The 20,877-nt window shown below is 37.9% G+C and overlaps 1 protein-coding gene across 1 annotated transcript in view; it reads left to right on the top strand.

Moving 5' to 3' along the window:
* The window catches only part of TMEM163 (transmembrane protein 163), a 113,281-nt gene that overhangs the window by 50,194 nt on the left and 42,210 nt on the right, over window positions 1–20,877 (top strand). Inside the window, exons 3-4 of the mRNA XM_076343073.1 lie at window positions 13,144–13,187; window positions 14,320–14,411. Of these exons, the coding sequence (XP_076199188.1) occupies window positions 13,144–13,187; window positions 14,320–14,411 (136 nt within the window). The remainder of the gene's footprint in view (window positions 1–13,143; window positions 13,188–14,319; window positions 14,412–20,877) is intronic.

Below are 20,877 nucleotides of genomic sequence, written 5' to 3'. Positions count from 1 at the left end.
TAACAAAACGTGTAAAGTATCTTTCAGTTAAAAAAACATGAGCAAACAAGGTCCAGCTAAAATGAATCTTGTGGACTTGCATGCTTTTAAAGTGTACTTGGGAATAGAAAAGAGTAAAATTATTGTATAAGAGTGAACCAACATGCCTTCTATTGAAGACAATGCTAAAATAAGAGTGGATAGCTTTTGTAGAATAAGAGCTGTAGGGAGTGCCTATCTTAAAGATGTATACTTGTATGGCTTTCTACCTTCTCTTTTGGGCTTGCAAAATGGCCTTCATTAAGAAGCAATCAGCAAACATCATTTCCCCTGTCCTTAGAGAACTCAAAATAAGTGGCTTTATAGATATTAGATCCTAATTTCATCATTTATTTTTGTGAGCAAACCTCACAAAAGGTGTGACTTGTGTGGAAGTCAGTATGTTCATCAGTTCACTTGAACACAGTGAATAGCAATATATAAGCTTGCAATTTCCTCCCTTCTTTATCAATACATTTTACCTGCAGTTACCTGGACTATTTAACTACTTTGTGCAAATAAAATAATCTTCCCTAATAGAGATAAGAATGCAAGTTAAATGGCACTTTGATCAGAACCCATGGTACAATGTGCTGAAATAGACCAACTGGCAGATTTTATTACCTAACTGAATAAATAACAAGGTAACATTTTCAGTCATCCCTTGCTATCCAGTTATCTGACCACAGAAATGAGTTTATAGTGCAAGAATCTAGGTGATAAACTGCCACAAACTATCTGGCAATACAGTAAATGTAAATAAATGTTAACAGGACAGTACTTGAAATAAAATTAAATTATGAAAATATTTGCTGATTCAGAACTACCATAGTTGTTTGGGCATTTTTTAGGCTTATTAGTAAAATTGACCAGTAAAATTTATTGTGTAAAATTGTGACGGTTTTCCCAATTTACCCTCAGTTCCAAAATAAATATTACTTTATTCCAATATAACTCTTCCATGTTAAAATTTTAGTGCTTTGTCAGATATGCCACATACAGGAATTCTTGAACATACAGACCAGTAAAGGGACTGCAAGTGATTTTGCTTTTTTTAAACTGCAGATTCTTAGAGTGTGGGAATGCCCCTATGAGAGTTTTACAAGTTTAAGATGTTAAATGGCAGGAATCGAACTCTTCACTTGTTAAAATTGAAGATTAAATGGTAGGATTTCATGGGGTATGGAGTAGCTTATTTCCTGTCTAGTAGTACATAGAGGTGTCCTTAGCATGATGTGCTCTGTGCCTAACATCTTCACCTCTGAGAACAGGCCTTCAGGCTCCTAAAACAGGCTGCATGTCTACGGCTGGAGAAGTCTGATCAGATGTCCTCTCCCACAGTCAGTTGAGGTATCTAAAAAATTTTTACACCAAAAAGCAACTTTAAATTGGAATTCTGGGGGTTTTTTTAAATGTGTATGTGAAGCCAGGTTTTAGAGTTTCTCTACTAATTCACTGAGGTGTCTGGGATGGTTTGCATTCTTAATCTCACTTTGAAAAAAGAAAATCTCTGTAATATTGTGCTATATTGTGGCAGCTTGCTTAACTGTATTTGGCAGCTTGTTTTGGTTCTGGAGCAGCTCACTAGCCATCTAATTAAAATGGGGGGTACCATATGTGTCTTGTCTCTGAAATTGATAGGGATGATGAAAAAGGCTGTGAAGATGACTAATTATTTTTCAACGACCAAAGCTTTTCAGTTCAAATCTTCCCTGGTTTTCATATTTCTAAGGTCATTAAAATGCTCAGAGAACAAACATCTAATATAAGACTAACTGTAATGAGTGTGAATTTCTTCTGGTCCTGTCTTCACATACCATGATCCATTCTTTGCATGTTCAGGAAAGCTGTGCATAGAGAAATGAATAGAAGCCTCCTTTTTTCTTTTTTTAATTTTATTTATTACGATAAGGAAAACCTGTCAATCTTTGCATTATTACGCTCCTCTCGTGTTGTTCCCACTGACGATAGAGGGACTCAGTTGCGCTGTTAGTCATTGGCTAGTGTAGGAAGTGCTGGGGATGGCACCGATCCGTGTATTGGATCTGGAACAGTTGGTTCCAGAGAAACAGCCTGCTGTACTGCTCCGTGGGGCAGATCTGTGTCAGTTCATGCTCTGTGTCCTCTGGCTTCCAGGTTGGAGTGGCCATTCCTTGTTCCAGGATACGTCGAACCAGGGTCAGTCACGGATGGGCTCCAGCCAGTGTCTTAGATTTCTAAATCACAAATGTGTATGTGCAGAGAATTTATTCTAATTCTGTTTATCCTCCTCAAGAACAGAATTGCAGGACTTAACCACCTGTTAGCTGATGGAGGAACCAGACAAAAATACCAAGAAAAGTGACAAGCAAATATCTTATTTTACCTTCATTCCTTCAGACAGATTTCCTGTTGCATTTGTGTGAATTTTTTTTGGGAAAAAAAAAATAAAAATAAAAATAAAAAAAATAGAACACAGATAAATCGTTATGCTAGAAATTGTTTAAAAAAAAAAAAAAAGTATCAGCCTGTCTATATGTTCTCATTTACCTGAGTTTGAATGTAGTTTTTAATAGCTCTTCCTCAGAATTATTTTGGGTGTCTTCATTATTGGGTGCCCAACTGACAATTTTGTGTGGACTTATTTTTCTGTGTTCCAAATTCAGAACCTTTCAAAGGTATCTAAAACGAAGGATGCTTAAAATAGTCACCTTTGCATTCATGGGTCTCACTGCATTTGTGTTCTAGAGGTTTCAGCAGGACAAAAATGAGCTTGTAGTAACCCATTGATGGGGATGCACTAGTCACATTAGTTTCAATAATTATAATTACATTATACTAATGCAAGTTAAAGGGCAGTACAAAATTATTTTCAATATGAATGTTTTTTCAGTGCTTGATACGCTTCTGAAGTACTGCTATATTTCTGTGTAAAAGGAAGTCTGCTTTTTGATACTTCTAGTATAAAAATAGAGTATCTTAAAATTGTTAAGCTGTGGGAATTCCATAAAGATCGTGCAGATCATTTCTAATTGGGTTACCATTTTCCGTAGTTAAAGTTCGCGTTTCTAAAAGTTAAGGCAGTGCTTTGAGAATGTGAAATATCATAATAGGCAGATCATAATACTAAACAGTTTATTCAAATAGTTAAGATATTCATAGTGCCTGTGGTCACTCTTTACAGAATTACTAGATGCTTCCATATGGTAAAATGATTTTTCCTGTGTATAACATCCTGAAATGTGGAAGTACTTTTGTCCTGTTTTATAGATAAGAACCCTAAAAAAGGGAATGTTAAGGGTTTTGTCGAAAGTTACGTAGTAAGACAGTATGATGTGTGAGACTGTGCCAACCACCCGGACCTAGCTGCCTTTTCAAACAATTATAGTCTTTCTTCAGAGTCCAGTTGTTTTGGCTATTAAACTTATTCTGGATCCCTGATCTTCAAATATCTCCTAAGATCCCTGATCCAGTTCTGTTTCCTTTTCTGTGAAATAGGGAGACTACTGTAATTGTTTGGTTTGATTTATTTTTTGAGGTAATTGTAAATAAAGTTATATGTCTATAATGACCTCAAAAAATATAACTCGCTCCACACACATACTGAATGAAAGTTAAAATCCATCAAATAAAACAAAAAGATTCTAATTTATTTGGAAAACTTTCTATGGTAAATACAAAATTTTGCAATTCATTGCTGCATCCATCGAGCTGCTTAAAATTTTACTGAAATTCTAGGAAAAAAAGGTCTTTGATCAAAAAATTGTATATTGAAGTTCATGTGCAACTTCAGTGAAAATTTTATTATCTGGCAGGTCTGTATTTGTTTAGAACTAGAAAATTCACCTGTGTTGTATTGTGGATAGCAGATACTAAGAAAGGGTTCTTACAGTTAATGTGGAAAAGTGAGAATTTAGCCAGTGCTTTTGTGGACTGGTTTTAAATGCTTACCATGGCTAAAATGTGTTTCTTTTCTCTAAGTTTAAAGAACACCAGGAAGAATCCAACTTGAGGAGGCTTAAACCGCAGATATATTTTTTTCTTAGCTTATTTAAGAACTGTATTTAAGGTATGGGATAGTTGGAATACTTCTAGAAAGAAATATGATGTGGCAAAACTAATTAAATCCTCTCTTGATCTAAATCCTCCATGTTGCACTTCAGTCAGCCAATTTATATGGAGCAGAGGTTATACTGTAGTATGATTCCAGGTATTTAAAGCTGTGTTACGTTTGTCTGCTGGTGTGAGGATTTTGAACCTGCAGTATCAACCAATGAAATACTGTTTCTATGCACCATAAGGCCTGTGGTTTGAATCTTTGTAGCATGATGAGAATTAAGTTTTACAATGTTGGACAATTATTTACGTTTCTTAGAAGTACTTTCAGACTGAACTCGTTTTTTTCACAGCAGCATTGATGATTTTTTTTTCATGCTCTTGATACCTGATATACCACAATTGTTGAAAATACAGTTTACAATCAAGTCAAGTTTGAAATAGTAGCATAAAAATAGGGGGCGGGAAAAAATAAAAAAAAAGATGCTGAATCTGGAGGTTTGGCATTTGGAGTTTTCTGATATATTTCATTTAGCCTAAATTTGGCAAACTTCAAGTTAAGCATCTTTTTAAAATTAAACCACTAGGCTTCTTTACAGTAATGGAGACAAATAACCAGGGTGGGGTGATGCAGTTCTCACTGGTTATGTTCTTTTAAATGTGCTTATCTTCTAAATAAAAGCTAATTAACAATAATTTTTTCATAGACACCAATACATAGCACAACCAACAATATTCATATATTTATTGTTGGTTGTCCTGCAGTTAGCCTGAATCCTTGCATGTAAATTCTGTGTTAATACATCTGAGCTGTAGCTTGCGTACGATATCATTCTTTAATTATCTTTTTGAAAAGATCTCTCCATCTTTCTAATGTGACCACAGGACAGGAACTTACCAGAACCTGAGAATAATGGCAGTGTTTCAGCTCTTTTTTGTTAACAATTCAAAACCTTCAATGACTGGTAAAAACGTTTAGCCTATGTCCAAGCTGTTACAGGTTTGGGGATACATGTATAAAATATGAGTTTGCTGGATCTCTATGAAGCTTCCAGAAACCCATTTAAGTCAGATTAGCATTTACAAACCTTCACTTCAGTCTTCTGGCTTATTCTGTTAACTAAGGTAAAACCAACCTGCTTTAAAGCAACTGGCCAAACTCCCAAGAATAAATTCTTTATGCTGTGTAGGACCCGAATACTTGCCTGCTAGCTTTGCCTCCAGTCAATAAAACACAAAAGATGGGAGAAATGTTGCCTTTGGAGAGTCTCCTAGGTCATTAAATCTGGAATAACCTTCATTTGGATACAGCAAATTACCAATCTTGGCCACAGGGCTTTAGAAATGGCCTGGTTGGTTGTGGCTTTTGTAGCCAAGGTACCACTTGTTCCTTGTCCCTGTCCAGGGCCAAAATGCTTCCTTTGGTTTTGGAAGCTACTTTCAGGCTCAAAATTATAAAGCCTGTGGATTGTAGGTATAAGCTGCAAAAGCTTCCCTGGTAAATACACAGTTACGGACATTTGCAACATTCTAGGCCATTTCAGTTGTTATATTTGGAGTTGGGGCATCAATAATACATAGTTCCATTAAAAGACAATGTGCTTTAATGTCATTGCACTGAGTTATTTTGGGTGATTCAAGTGACCCCATTTGAAATATAACAGATTAAACTATGCACCTGTATATTCAATTGTAGAGAGTTTGCATCATGTGCCTGGAAGGAAAACTAGTATGTTTCTTATAGACCTTCAGGTTTCATTATTCCTAGTCTTAAATGCAAACATAGGCATTGAATATCCCAATAAAGCTCAACTGGAGCTATAACATATGGGCCCTCTTTTAGTTCCTGCCCCCTGGAAAGCCAAAACTAAACAAAACCACCACTCCTCCTTCTCTCTGATTTATTTGCATTCTTTTTTTGAGATGATCTTGTTTGAAAACAGAAGGTTGGCACCTGAGAAAGGAAGCATGGGAGCGTGTGAAACAGTGGGATGCTGGACAGGAGGGGTCCTGCTTTCTCCCAGAACTGGCACTGCAGTGCACTGCTCTGCACCGTGCTTGCACATACTGTAATATTACCCCTGCAGGCACTTTTGAGCAACTCTGGAAATTGCTGTTAATTCTGCCTTATTGGAGTTGCCTGCTTTCTGGTTTTACAAAAAGCTTTCCCTAAACAAATGGTTTCTCGTGTTCATCTCTAGCTATGCTGGAAAGAGTGACATACAAAATTGACTGCTTTGGTATACTTGGCTGACCATTATTTAGTGTTATACTCACTGAAGGGTGGCAGTGAAGGCTTGTTGTATATAGAAGATATTTCAGCAGCTGTTAAAAGAGAGCCTAGGCATGATTTTTTCTGAAATCAGGAACAGATTTACCCTCGGTGTGTGTCTCTATCAATCAGTGTTTGCTTTTTTTTTTTTTTTTTTTTTTAATATTACTGGTATGCTCTTGGGGACTGTGTGCTGTGTGTTGTAGAGAAAGCTGGTTCACTGTTTTCTCCACATGGATAACTTTTTCATCATTTGATAAGTTATACCTTGTTTTTTTGCAGTAGGATTGTTTCATAGTTCGGAATTGTGTAGTCCTGCTCGGTTGCCTAGTCTGTTCTGTTCATTTGTGGGACATGCCACTGGAGGCATGGTGGGTGCTCGTTCAGTAGTAAATGGGAAGATGAAAGCAAATTAAACAGAAGTGAATCAGGAGACTAAGTAAGCTTTAGGACTGGACTGCTTTGCTGTTCTTTGAGATTGCTACTATTGGTGAGCACCATGGTATAATGAATGATCAGTCTGGGAAAACTACATCCGTGCTGCCTGTGTGAAAGCCAATACTGTGAATATTGAACCCCTGAAATGGAAGCCTTCTGATCTTTTACCATGAGGTACTGATGCAGCCACAAGACACATATAATCAGAAAACATGTAAACAAAGGGAATTAAGGGAGAACTGACATTTAATTTTTTGCAAGAACCACAAAAAATAGGTTTTTAAAAAGTTCTGAAATTGAAACATGAATGATTTAAGATAGAAAATCCTGAAGTCAGAGATGGTAATAATAATTTTTTTTTTTTTGCTAACATGTCAGCAAATTGGAAAGAATTGTTTGGATTAAACTCTAGGGAAAACTTTTGCACAAAGCCCTGAAATTCTGTTGTTTCTATAATAAGCAGTAAGGAAAATCTTCAACTGATATACACTGTTGTAGTTCACTGAAGTAAATGAAGTTATGGAAGTTTGCAGCTGTTAAAGATTTGACCATTGCAACAGATGAAAACAAACAAACAAAATTAACTGAGTAATAGACAAGGAAAGAAAGATATTCCTGGAAAGCATTATCACTGCCTATAGCAGAATTTGTTACCAGACTGCATCTGCAAAGATTTTTAGGATACCTGGAGGATTTTTTTTGTTATGGAAGAAGTAAAGTAAACTTATTAAATAGTAGATAGTCACTCATTTATGTCAAGGATCTCATGCCTTTAAAAAAATGAAGGAAAAGGTAAAGCCGATTAATACTTTTGGTGGGATTGCACTTTCTTTTTGAAGGAAGGGAGTAGTAAATCCTAGGTTCCTTAGCTTTGTTGCTTTTGTACATATTATAGAAGCCAGAAGTTCCAGCCCTGCCTGTAGTCCAGGGGATAGTAGAGACAGAGTGGACGATATAGTCGCTGCTCTGAAGTGTGTAGAATTTGTACAGAAAACAAATTCAGAAATTGGAAAAACAAAAAGCTTGAGAACAGTGGTTTCTTGGCCTAACAGTCATGCCCCAGGCAGTGGCAGAGCTAAGGACGTGATGTCTGGCTCCTTTAGAGCCCCGTTCACCGAGTCACGTCCCACAGCTGAGTCTTCCCCAAGGACGGAAGCCTCCTAGTACTCTGCTGCAGTTCATTCTGCACAGAGTCACTATGACATGTTTCAGGCAGGTGGAAAAATGAATGCTTTTAGGGACTTCTTTACAAATCAGTCATAAATTCTAATGAGATCAAGATCCAGGTTTAACATACATTAAACTTATGCTTCCACTTGGTAGATACATACAGAATGGTATAATGGTATTGCCCAGAAATAAGGGTCTTTACCATGTTGATGCAATTATAAACTCGGAAAATGAGCTGAAAATTTTGTATAGATAGGGTTGGTACAGTTTTGCCAATGACTTTGGGATAAATATGGGTGTAGGAACATGACAGTGATGGATAGCACTGGATCTGCCCATGAAGATTAGATGTCTGGCAGACTTGTGTCTGAGATATTGGATGTTTAGCAGCCATTTGTAGCTACTGTGCTGATTGCAGAAATTTTGGGCGTGTGCATAAAAATCCTTGAATTTTGCTCTGCTAGAATTTTGGGGAGGCGAGAAGGTGCCTGGGGAAATGTATGTGTACCTGTTGGTCCTGGTCAGTAGCGTTTTTTACAAGTATTAACGGTATCAGAATCATGTCTGTTCTTTGCTTTCAGTTGTTGTGAGGGATTTTTAGAAAGTATTACTCATTTGGTTTTCTCTGCTTGGAATAGATTTATTTTGAAATATTTATTGTAACATTAGTTTTTGATGTTTTACCAACACTGGGCAATGAAAACAGACTGTATTTCAGTTTCACTTCTGATTCAGCACAACTTCCAGTTCCTCTTGCTTGTGACTCTCTACAACCGGCAAGATATGCATGGTAATATATATAGAAATAAACCCAACACTTTCAGTGATGTTCAGATTGCCTACCTGATTTCTGCGAAGTGCAGGTCATGTGCTTTGAAGCCATGATATTTTATGTGCTGACATCCAGGTGTGTCTTTCAAAAAGACTAGTTTCAAAGCAAACATGATAGAGTGATTGTCCCATCAAGGGGAGCTTCCTAAAAATAGTTCTCCCCTCTCTGAGTAGGTAAGAGGAGATTTTTGTGACAGATGGAGGAGCTGTACCATCTCTCATTTGTAGCCAGACTCATCCCAAAGATTTCTGTTTGGGAGAACTGGAGGCAGAGTTAATTTCCTATCCTATTTCTTGCCTCCAGCATTTGTGCAAAAAGGTACCAGGGTACTCTCCCAGTGCGGAGAAGGAAGCGAGAGGTCCAGGGTCCCTGTGGGGTGCTGGCTCTTCAGGAACACATTTTAGATGGATTAAACCTGGCAAAGGCTGGTGGGAGACTAGATGGCTGAAGAGTTAAATTGGAATGATTTTGTAGGGTTAGGGCCCTAGTCATATGACTTTTCTGAGGCACATGGAAATGAATAAAATCATTATTTTGTTGAGGGTAGAATGTGTGGGAAATGGGGTATTTTTCTTTATTTGGAATCACTTTGGAAGGGGTGAAGGAATTACAGAAAAATCTGACCTATAGGTTGGCAGACTTCACAAATTGATGTCGCTGTGCAGTGGAGGCAGTGGTAGATTTGTGGCTTACTGTGCTGGCTCTATTTTTAGTTTCTGACTGCTTGCAAGCTCGATTTACAAATGTCAGGAAAATGCATTAGGGTTATCTGTTTTATTGTAGAGGTAATAAAATGCTGTCCAGTTTAGCCAATAAAATAGCTAAAAGCAGGCTCCCACTGTCATGGTAGTGTAGCTGCTAAATGTATGTAATGACTCCACAGGATTTTTAAGCTACCTGCTCTGTTCTTTCCTCATTGCTTGTTAGCACACAATTGTGCTAACTCAATATGGAGATTAGGGATCTCTGGGTTTGGTTTTTTTTTTACATCAGAGGCTCATCTAGGAATAACTGAAAATGTGTATCGAGAAGAAGGAAGGTGAGGGTTCAGCAAAAGCTCTATGATCCATTCCTGCAGTGCCGTACGTTGTTCCTGGAGCACGGCAGTGACGCTGGAGGCATAAGGACCACTGGTTATTCCTTTGCCCAGGGGTCTCAAGTGTTTGGATGCTAAGAAGTACTTCCCTAAGAGCCCTTTCAGCTTCAGCGCCTAGAATGGGAGCCAGTCATTGTCTTTAGCGGATGTGGTCAGTCTGTGGCAACCTGTATTGGTTGGTACCCTGTATGCCAATATTACAGTTGCTTTCTCTGCCATAGAGCCTAGACTCATGGACAAACATTGCATTTAAGCTGGGGTGATTTACTGGTGAGCTTTATAGAATCATAGAATCATTAAGGTTGGAAAAGACCCCTAAAATCATTGAGTCCAACTGTCGACCCAACACCACCATGCCCACTAAACCATGTCCCTAAGCGCCTCATCTACATGTCTTTTAAATACCTCCAGGGATGGGGACTCAACCACTTCCCTGGGCAGCCTGTTCCAATGTTTAACCACTTTCAGTAAAGACATTTTTCCTCATGTCCAATCTAAACCTCCCCTGGGGCAACTTGAGGCCATTTCCTCTCGTCCTATCGCTTGTTACTTGGGAGAAGAGACCGACCCCCACCTCGCTACAACCTCCTTTCAGGGAGTTGTAGAGAGCGATGAGGTCTCCCCTCAGCCTCCTTTTCTCCAGGCTAAACAACCCCAGTTCCCTCAGCCGCTCCTCATAAGACTTGTGCTCCAGACCCTTCACCAGCTTCGTTGCCCTTCTCTGGACATGCTCCAGCACCTCAATGTCCTTCCTGTAGTGAGGGGCCCAAAACTGGACACAGTATTCGAGGTGCGGCCTCACCAGTGCCGAGTACAAGGGCACGATCACTTCCCTAATGATGTGTGTATCTGTACATTCTGTATGACTGTACTTGTCAGCTAGAAGTATTAATGTGCTTAAGTCAGGGCTAAAGGCGCTTTAACATTGCTATTTGACTTGGAAAGAAAGACAAATGGGTTGTTATTCCCATTAGAAAACCAGTATGTAAATAAATAATATAAAAATATATCTTTCCAGTGCTTAAATGGTCATTACTACTTTTATTACGGCCTTTTACCACTACAAGTTAGTATTGTAGGGTACCAGTCCTTGGAAAGTCTTTCCTCCAGTCGTATTCACTAGCTAGCAAAAAGGTTTAAGCGGACTTGTAACGCTGTTAGTTAATACTTGTTTTTAATTACTGTTTTGGGTAGCTCAGGCCAAACAGATTGTGTGTTAATGCTATTAATGTAGTGATATTCACTGTGGTAGAATACATAAAAATAAAGAGAGTTCTCATGCTGAAGACCTTATGCTTTAAATACACCAAACATGGCACCTGAAGCATTCTTGAAAGTGTGGCTATCTGTATGCACTTCATCACCCGTAGAAATTATATATTCATTTTTAAGGGAACCATAGTGTTAATTTGTTTTAAGTCTGGATTCGAGTGGGGAAAAAAGCTGGCCATTTAGTAAAAGATGAGGTGCTAATTCCACTACAGGGGCAGGCTAGAAATAGAAGTAGGAGTAAAAGTGTGGCTTTGAACTGCATCATATGAAAGCAGTAACGACAGGAACATTGCAAGCTTGTGTGTACCTGTGAATGTCCTTTTTTTTTTTTTTTTTTTAATGCAACTTCTGCATTTTTTGAAAGTGTATGCCTCTAAGGAGCCATACAATGAAAATTTGAATGGTAATATATTATTATGCAGTGAAGTGTTCACATTTGCAGCTGGATCACTGCAAGCTAGTGTCAGCTTGTCAAGTGGAGCTCTTACCTGGCAAGTCTGACCGAGAAATATAGCCTTTTTTTCACCTAGGAGATGAAGTGTGGGAAATCACGATTTAACAATGAGAGGGAGATGTAAATCTATACTAACTGTTTTAATACTCTTCAATCTTTGAGAAAATGGGAATCTGGAAATGAACTTGATGACTCTTCTTTGTGTTTTGGCCAACTGTAATGATAAAGTCCAAATATTTGTGATATCTGGCATGCTCGTGGCCACAGCTAGGTCTTAGATCAATAAGAAAAGGGTTATTTTTTCCAAGATTTTAATTTCTGTTTTTCCGGATAAGTGCCACAGAACTGCAGCTTGCTGTTACTGAAAAGAACAATCAAACCATAGCAGCTCTGTTCTGCCAAGCTGTTCTAATGAATACTGGAATACCGAAAATTAGATATTGCGTTTGTCAGCTTAAGATTGACAAAGTCGTTGATGAGTCTGTGGTTTTTAGTTCAAGTATTTTTGTTTTTATGAGAATGTATTTTTCTTAGTAAGTTAGCTGACAGCTGTTCATGAAAGAGTAGTAAAATTAATCCTGTTAGGCTTTATTCTGAGCCCTCTTAATATTGTAACTAAAGTGCTGTGCCCTTCTATGCGGGAGCACAGGTTCAGTTAGTCCTGTTCTTGCTCCACACTCTACAAAATGCAGCAAGAAGGCTAGAGCTGCTCAATGCTTGAGAGCCTGACATGGCTGTAGTGTTGCTGTTAGCCTGTGAAAGCTGCAGTTTGATAAAAATCCCATCTCCAGGTGATGGCCTCTTCCATTGCTGCCTGCTTCTTCCTTGGTATTCCTCTGGGCTGCTGAAAGGTATTTTTCCTTGCACAGTACCTCCTAGAATTGGGAACTGTGAGAATTAGGATGCATGGAGTAAAATTATAAAAATGATAATTTTTTTTCTAGATGTTAGCCCATTTTAAAAATCTTGTTTATTTTTTAGAGGCAGTATGCAGCCAAAATCAGTGCTGGTCAAAATTTTTCCTCCTGATGCTTTTTCCATTGGAAATTACTGATCTGATGGAATTTGCCGCATTTCTTGGGGCTGTGTGAATTACCCTTAGGCTTTTTGTCAAAAAGGTGGCAGTCAAGAAGTCTGGATGGGCCTGCATAGTTTTCTGTCAGCCAGTTGAGGTGGACTTTTGTGCCTATCTGGAGCAAGGAGCACTTTGAGACCTGTAAAGCTTTCTGAGAGTTTGAAATTGTGGTTTCAACATATTTTTACTCAAAACTGCATCTGAAATGCAGCATGTTTCATAACGAGACTGTTTCTGAATGCTATGCTAAGGTCTGCCCCATTATGATTTTGGAAGAAAAGCATCTCCTGAGTGACCTAACCATTTCCTGCAGCAGAAGGCCTTTCTGGTAGACCTTTTTTAAGTGTCAGGTCATTCTAGTGGGGACTGGGTGAAGCTAAGCCCATGTGCTGAAACTAGTTTAGTAACTCTCAGACTAGAGAAGAAGAAAGGATACAAAAAAGATTTAAAGTGATTCTAAATAATATTTTCTTTCCTTTAGCTGTCTCCGTAATGAGATACAGTGCATCATCATTTGGATTTGCTGTAAGTAGAGACACAATTTAAATATTCCCTACCATTTTTTATCATGGGCTTTTTCTGAACGTGAAATACTGTATTTTTTCTTATTGTAAGTTCATGGCAAGGTGTGCAAAGTCGATGGATGATAAAAAATATTGTTGAAGTCATACCTTGGAAAGGATAGTAAAGATACTTTCATTATACTTTTCAGTCTTATATTGGAGTTAATATCAATACTTATATCTCATTATTGATAGATATTATCCACCAGATATGGTTTTCTTCTACAAAATTTCTTGGCTTAATCAGTTCTGTTGTTGAACTTCAGCCAAATTATGAAGTTCCCTTCTGAACTTTGTTGTGACCCTTTTCCTATCGAAGTCTATGGTAAAACTCCTATTGACTTCGGGATGACAGCTTTCCTCTCTGGTAGTTGCCATGACTTTCCTGATTAGTGGCAGAGCAAAAAATTCCTAACAACAAGCAAACTGACTCATTTCAAATAATTTGTCTTTTGCTTTCAAATTTGAAGGTTAGGTTGAGTCCGTAGAAAGTTTGACTTAAGGATGAAAGTTCTTACAGTGGGACAAGCCTAGTTTTTGGTGTTACCCGACATCATGTCTTCATTAACTGGAAATACAAACATGGCAATTTTGCTGATGATACAGAATAATATGAAATCTGGATACAATGGGATTTTGGAAAAAAAAGTCAATGTTTGCTTGGTTTGAAACAAAACCTATTGCAGAAAATTAGTGACTTTGCAGGAAAAAGGAATGCTTGGCAGTCATTTTCAAACACTTTTTTTTTTTTTAGAGTCTTTGCATAAGAATTATATTAGTATTTTAACTCTTGTGGTGCCACAGTGGCAGATTGTGGTATGGGTTTTTTTTTTTCTTAACTTCTCTGCAGGTGATGGATTACAAATAAAAAGTTTTTAATCCCTTGATTGACTTCCTGAGCTCTGAAGTGTACCATTGTGCAATAATACATGGCAAAAATGTGAAGATCAATTTAATAAATGTAAATCCTACTTTCATTAAAATGATTTATTTGAAGCTGCTTTGTGCCTGTGCAGCAGGACAGTAAATGCATTACTGTTACTACTGGGCACACTTAATGGCCCACAAAACAATTGACTCTGTGTCTCTTTCAGTTTGATGCTACCCTGGATGTTTTGTCATCAGCGATAGTTTTGTGGCGTTACAGCAACGCAGCTGCTGTGCATTCTGCACACAGGGAGTACATGTAAGTACACTTAATTACTTTTGGCTTTGGTAGAGGCCTGCAGAGCTTTTGCTGTCAAGCTGTGATGCTACAGATTCCAGAGCTTTGACAAAAACCATTTTGTCATGTCAGCAAGTATTCTTTCCTTCTGCCAACTTACTGTTTGGTCCCAAACATGCAGCCTTTCCTAAGGCAAACCTCCCTGTGATTGTGATTATTTGGTTTTTTTTTAGCCAGTATAGTAATTCTTAGGGCTTTGTGATTTTTTTTTTTTCCTTGCAGCATCTGTATCCAATGAACTGTATTTGCAATCTGTAATGGATTTGTAAATCTTTTATTTTGTATCTTACTCCATTATTCTCACTAGAGTATATTTTTAAAATTGATGCTTGCATTATATTTGTACTTCCCTTAACAAGATTGGAGTATGAACCCCTTCTCTTTGAATGTAAATAATTTCAACTGCTAGTGATATTATTAGAAGTTGAGATTACAGAACATCTGATAAGATTGAGCCTGTATTAGTGATATGATAGTAGGGTGACACAGTTTATTATAACTGCTGTACAAAGAGAGAGATAGGCACACCCTTTTTATTACAGAACTATCGCTGTTTTGTAAGTAAGAGTATATCAATACTTGCATGTTGTCTTTATGGAAAAAAGGATATGCTTGCAGAGTAAGCATATTTAATGCTTACTATATAGACCCTATGGAAAAAGTCTTTAATTTGCAGTGCAGTATTGATCACAGTGGAAATTATATTCTGCATCATTGTGCATTGTGCAGCATTTCTATTGGCAATGCATGTGGTAGCTGAGAAGGTCAGGTGGAGATTGCCTCAAGATTGTTCCAGCTAGTGCATAAAGAAGACTTTAACCTCCTACTCAACTTTTGGGTACATCTAGGTGGAGAATTGCAGTACATTTATCTGCTTTGGTTTTGTTCTGTGCTGCTATTGCTAGCAGTATCCCATCTGGCTTGTTTGAAGGTAGTTCAACTATCCCCTGGAATGGACTACAATTTTACAATAAAGGGGGATAAGGTAGTTTTTGTTCTGAAACACCTCTAATGAAGTCCCTTCTACAAGATGGGAAGCCTGATGAAACTGAGCTCTAACATAACTGGTAGGATCAAGTGGGGAAAAAAAAAAAAGCACATAGAGGGGACTATAACTTGTCTTCATAGTCCTTTCCTAAAAACTAAGAAAACAATAAGCAGTATTTTTACATGCATTAACTCAGGCTCATGCAACAGCTTGCCGGTGCTGTGAGTTCCTTTCTGGCAGGGCTCCATACATAACAGTTTGGAATAAAAGGCCATGGAAGATTGATGTGGCATTGATTCATAAAAATAAATCCAGAAATATGTGATTAAAATTAGTCTTCCTGCACAAATTTGGAGATCTTAACAGACATTTCCTGAGTATCTTGCTTTTGTGGGCGTCCACAGAGATTCCTGTCAACATTCAATTAACATATTTTTGAAATCTCCTTCTGTTGAGCTTTTTCAAGTGAACCTTGTAAAGTACTTTACAGAGAAAATAAATCCCAATACAAAAGAAGAATCAACATATCCCTATGGCTAAGCCGATAAAGTGAACAAGCGAAGTAGCAAACATATTTTCCTGCTTTTTATGCTCATTTTTAATTTGCTTTCATATAATCCCTCTGCTTTACATAAGGCTAAATTAAGTCAATGAATTACTTGCCATGCCCTCTAGTTGAAGACAGCCAAGGTTACATGATGAGATCAGTACTGAGTGAAAGAATGTTACCATATGCTGGGAATGTGAATCACTAGATAGGCAGTCTGGTTATCCCTCCGTTTCTAGAATTGACAGGAGAATCATCATAGTACCGACAAGCGAAGAGATGGTGGTGTCTCTTAAGGCAATTCTTACTGTGTCAGATTTTTGAGGGAGGCACATTTCTAGTTTCCTGTTGTGTTTTAATCAGTATCTTGCTTGAAAGACTGCATGTAATTATTTTTCCTCTACACTGGAAAAATGTTGCATGACTCCTCCTGGCTGCTTGCTTACCTTGTAAATAATCTTTGTGTCATATGTGCCTATAACTACACGTGGTCTTTCACAGTCCTTGTTTTCTGTGTGCCGGTGCCTCAGTGGGGAAGTCTGCTCTCAGACTCCTGGACAGTTCCATGCAAATTCATCTAGGTGCTTAGGTCATGCTATGCGTTATTCCTGTTTCTGTGTGCCTAGCCATACTTTGCCTTAGTGCAGCAGCCCGTACAAAAGTCTGGCTTTCTGCAAAAGCATTAATACTGTTCACCAAAGTAAGGTGTGCCAGAGTGACTTCAGTTTAGTTCTTTATTTATAGCTCTGTCTTTTATTGATTTAAATATTACATTTGTCTGTGTATCCTAACATACCTGAAAATAACCTGAGCTCCTTGACAAAAGCCAAGTGGAATTGCCAATTATGTATTGCAAATTTGTAAAACTTCCTGTTCCATAAACCTGACAGCAAGAGATTGATCCAAAATCTGTTAAAATCAGTGGAAAGCCTCTCACGGAAGGGCAACGTCAGATCCAATCCTAACTGTTGGACATCGTCGAGAGAGAACATAAAGATAGAATGAAAAACAAAACCCCAGAAGAAGACACAGAGAATACAGCCTGACTCACGATGTGCTATGAATTAAATACTTAGAATAAAATGCTGAGATGTAAAAGAACTGCATAATCTTACTTAAGATGTAGCCATATGGAAGTTAGAGATGCAACATTTCATGGGCTGGTACTCAGAATGAACAGTACAACACTGCTTGCTGTGCCAAGTTCTGCTAAGCTGAACCAGTGCATTTCCATTTGACTTCAGGGGAATTGTAGTGCTGAAACTATCATGAAAATTTGTCCTGCTGAGTTTAACTCGGCTTAATGGGTTTAATTTTTAATACATCGTTTGATTTCTCTCATTTTCTGGGGCAAGATGAGAAGGTACTTTTTCAGTGTACATGTGACCAAAGTTATACAATGTACATCTTTGTTGATTCTCATGGTGGTTCACATGTATTAACTGCAAAATATATTTTAACTTACCTCTGCCATTTGCCCTTCTTGAAAATTCTTTGATATGAATGGCCTGAGAAGCTAAAGCTGGCAGGCTTTTCAAGTCTTTCATTGATGAGAATTTTTCTTAAGTAAGTGTGAAAAGATATATCTGGTTATGTTCAAGGTATGTCTTAAATTATGATGAAATTTTTATGCTTTATTTTTAAATATACCAAGTGGCTTTGAAAATATAATGAATATTCACCAAGATCAGGTATAAACCACTGTAAGATTGTAGGCCATATGAGACACTGCTTGATCCTGCCTAGCTGGCTCATTAACGAAAGAGTATGTAGGAGTGGGATGAATATTTGATGTTTGTTACTTTTCGGATAGTTTCGCACTTCACCATCTTTCTGTTTTGGCAGTCAAATAAAAGAGAGTAAAAACAGGCTACTACATTTTCATGTATTTTAGAATGTGTAATATTATTAGGTTGAGAGAATTGTAGGTCTTGAGGCAATGCAAGAATTGGGAAGGACTACAGATATCTGGGAAGAGAGTCAGAGTACATAGTTCATGAGTGCTTGATTTGCTCAGTGTGATCTGCTGGGTTGCAAGTTAACATGCAGGAAACTTAGAGGTTTCATCATCAACGAAGCAATGATCAAGAAATCCAAGAAAGAAGAGAGTGCTGAAATAAATTGAGAAATAATTTTGAATCTCAACAAAAGATGAAATTTTATGACCAAAATAAAGTTCTTGCAGTTCCTATTTTTTCTTCATAAGAGCAAAAACTGAGAGGAAGGAATATACTCTGATGTAGCTGATAAACCAGAGACTGTAAAAATATATTAGACCCACTACCTGTGCACTTTGGGCCAGGTACAGCTTATTACTTTGTGGTGAGAGTTTTGTGCAGTGCTATGCTGTAGAATGGCTGGGGTTGGCAGGCACCTCTGGAGGTCATCAGTCCAACCCCCTGCTCCACACAGGGTCGATTAGAGCAGGTTGTCAGATTAAAGGTCTGAGTCCAATCTTCTGTTTCGTGATTTGAACATTGAATGATCACTGAGCCATTCAAGACGCACAAAGAAATCTGAATGGTCTCCCTTACTGCTCTCCATAACCAGTGTACAAATATTCTTGAATATTCTGCTCTTTAGTAAATCTTTAGCAACATAATAGCTTATTGGGCTGCTGAAGCAAATCTAAATTCTGTTGAAGGACGAAATTTATTGAAAGTGATGCGGTAACAGTTTTTTCATGTGCATAAATAAACCCAGTAAATAGCAGTAGAAGTAATTTCTTAATAGAAGACTGAAGCATTAGGGACCTGGAAAAACGTCTCATGAGAGGTTGAACTAGTAACTAGCTATCCAGTGAAAGGGCAGCTCTTTGATCTGTTAAATTCAGGAATGAAGGACTTGGATTGGAGTGCTGGAACTGTGTGTGAGGAGAAAGTGAGAAATACCACTAAAAAAGGAAAGATCGAGAAAACAGAGTAACAAACTTGAAGCACACAGCCTTGTGAAAAAGCTGTAAAAGATGGAGCTTTTTATGTATAGTTGGTTGGAAAGATCTCAAAACCGTGAACAAAGGAAACATCTTGTTTGTTTCCCTCTTCTCAGGAAAACAGGACTTTGCTCACAGTAAGTTAATAGAGTTAGTTGGCAGCCTGCTCAGGTTGAATGGAATAAATGGAGTAGTGCTACTTCTTAGGCTATAAAGCAATATCCCTATTGTTACATTACAGAGCTACGATCTTGCATTTCTGTACAAAGCAGCGCATGACTGAGTTTCTGCTTATGCCCGTAGGATCCATTGCTCCTAGGATTTTTTTGGCTACTGGGTTTTGTTTGAGCTTGTATGTTCAGTATTGCAAAAACTAACTCTGTACAGCATATTTAACATAGTGATTCTTGACAGTTGCAGCTGGTGTTTATTATATATTATGTTGTTGATGGTACCAAGTTAAATTCCGTGTTTCCCAAGAACCAGTCTGTCAACATCTTTCTTAACCCAGTGCCAGAGTAAATAGGAAACCTTACTCATAATGAGCATTCTGGATTATGCCAAGAGCAGAAAGCTCACATTTCTTTGACGGCTTTGGCTTATTTTATTTTTTTTTTTAATTGCATATGTCAGACTCCAGCTATTCTTTCCTTTATTATTGTAATAAGAAAATTAAATTGTATCATGGGCAAATAATTTCTAATGAACTTGTGGCGCTCTATGTTGCCATGACATAATACATAATGAATGCAGATGTCTTCCCCCCCCCCCCCGCCCCCCATTGGTGAAGCTGTCATCCAAAACATTGGCAGTAATATTAAAGTAACAAGAATTAGATAGAGTCTACTGTGTGGCAGACAAGGGTGCAGGTATCTATCGTACCTTCACCTGCTGCTGAGGAAGCTTTTTGCCAGGAGAAAACAGTCATTCCTGTCCTCGGTGGGGCAGCGTATGATTCTGGAGTGCTCTTTCTTTGTGAGTAAGATGACACTTTACTTGGAACAGTAGGTGGCTTCACTTATCTCTGCTCATGTATTTATTTTGCATAGCTTTTCTTACCTTATGCTATGTTTAAAAACAATGGATCAAGAATTGGGAAGGTCTTGCAGTCTTTACAGCTTTGCAACTAGACATTATCTAAAAACTTTGCTATGTGTCTGTAACTTAACTTTCATCTCCATACATTATACCTTAGCTGTGGCAGCTGGATTTCATACTGTCAGAATGCTGAACCCATTGGCCAAGTGAAAAATGCCTGCCCTGAGGATTTGATTCTTAATAGGTTCTTAAATTATGGGGAGAATGAACCGGTATTCTCATCTATTTTGACATTCTAGAAGAGCACAACTGTAAAAGCTTAATCCAAGAATTACTAACTTAGTTTGAGCTAAAACCAACCTCCAAGAAAGATATTTGACTACTCCTCAGGGATGGAGTCAGGAAATCTGACTCATAATTAGAATGCTGGATGCGACAATTAGAAAATCTCTCACATCCTTCACTACCCTACCCCTATGTTTAATTAAGCTCAATGGTAAAGATGTACATTTTATTTCTAATCTGTGTGTATATATATAGCTTCAGTTTATAAGTGCTCAGCATTGTTGTGCCTTTTTTCTGTCTGATGAAAGAAGAACATGGTGGTGCTTCACTGGGGTTTTCAGTTGTCAGACAACACTAGGAATCCACTATGTGGATATCTATATATATATGGATTATCCATTACACAGGGATATGTAATGAAGAAAGAAAGGAAGGAAGGAAGGAAACAAGGATATTCTGACCCTTTCCTAGGACTTCATGCGCTAGGGGTGAAACTTACGGCTATGTAACAGTATGACATGGGAATTAGGATATTTAAAAACATTTTATGAAGCATATTAATGATATCAACAGCCTTTTTATAATACCCAGTGACTACAACATTACCAGTGTACCAATCCCTTTCCTTGGTTGCTTG

The sequence above is a fragment of the Aptenodytes patagonicus genome, chromosome 6 (assembly GCF_965638725.1).
Source record: "Aptenodytes patagonicus chromosome 6, bAptPat1.pri.cur, whole genome shotgun sequence".
Classification (NCBI taxonomy): domain Eukaryota; kingdom Metazoa; phylum Chordata; class Aves; order Sphenisciformes; family Spheniscidae; genus Aptenodytes; species Aptenodytes patagonicus.
Note: the sequence above shows the minus strand (reverse complement) of the source record. Positions and strands in the feature narration are given on the sequence as shown.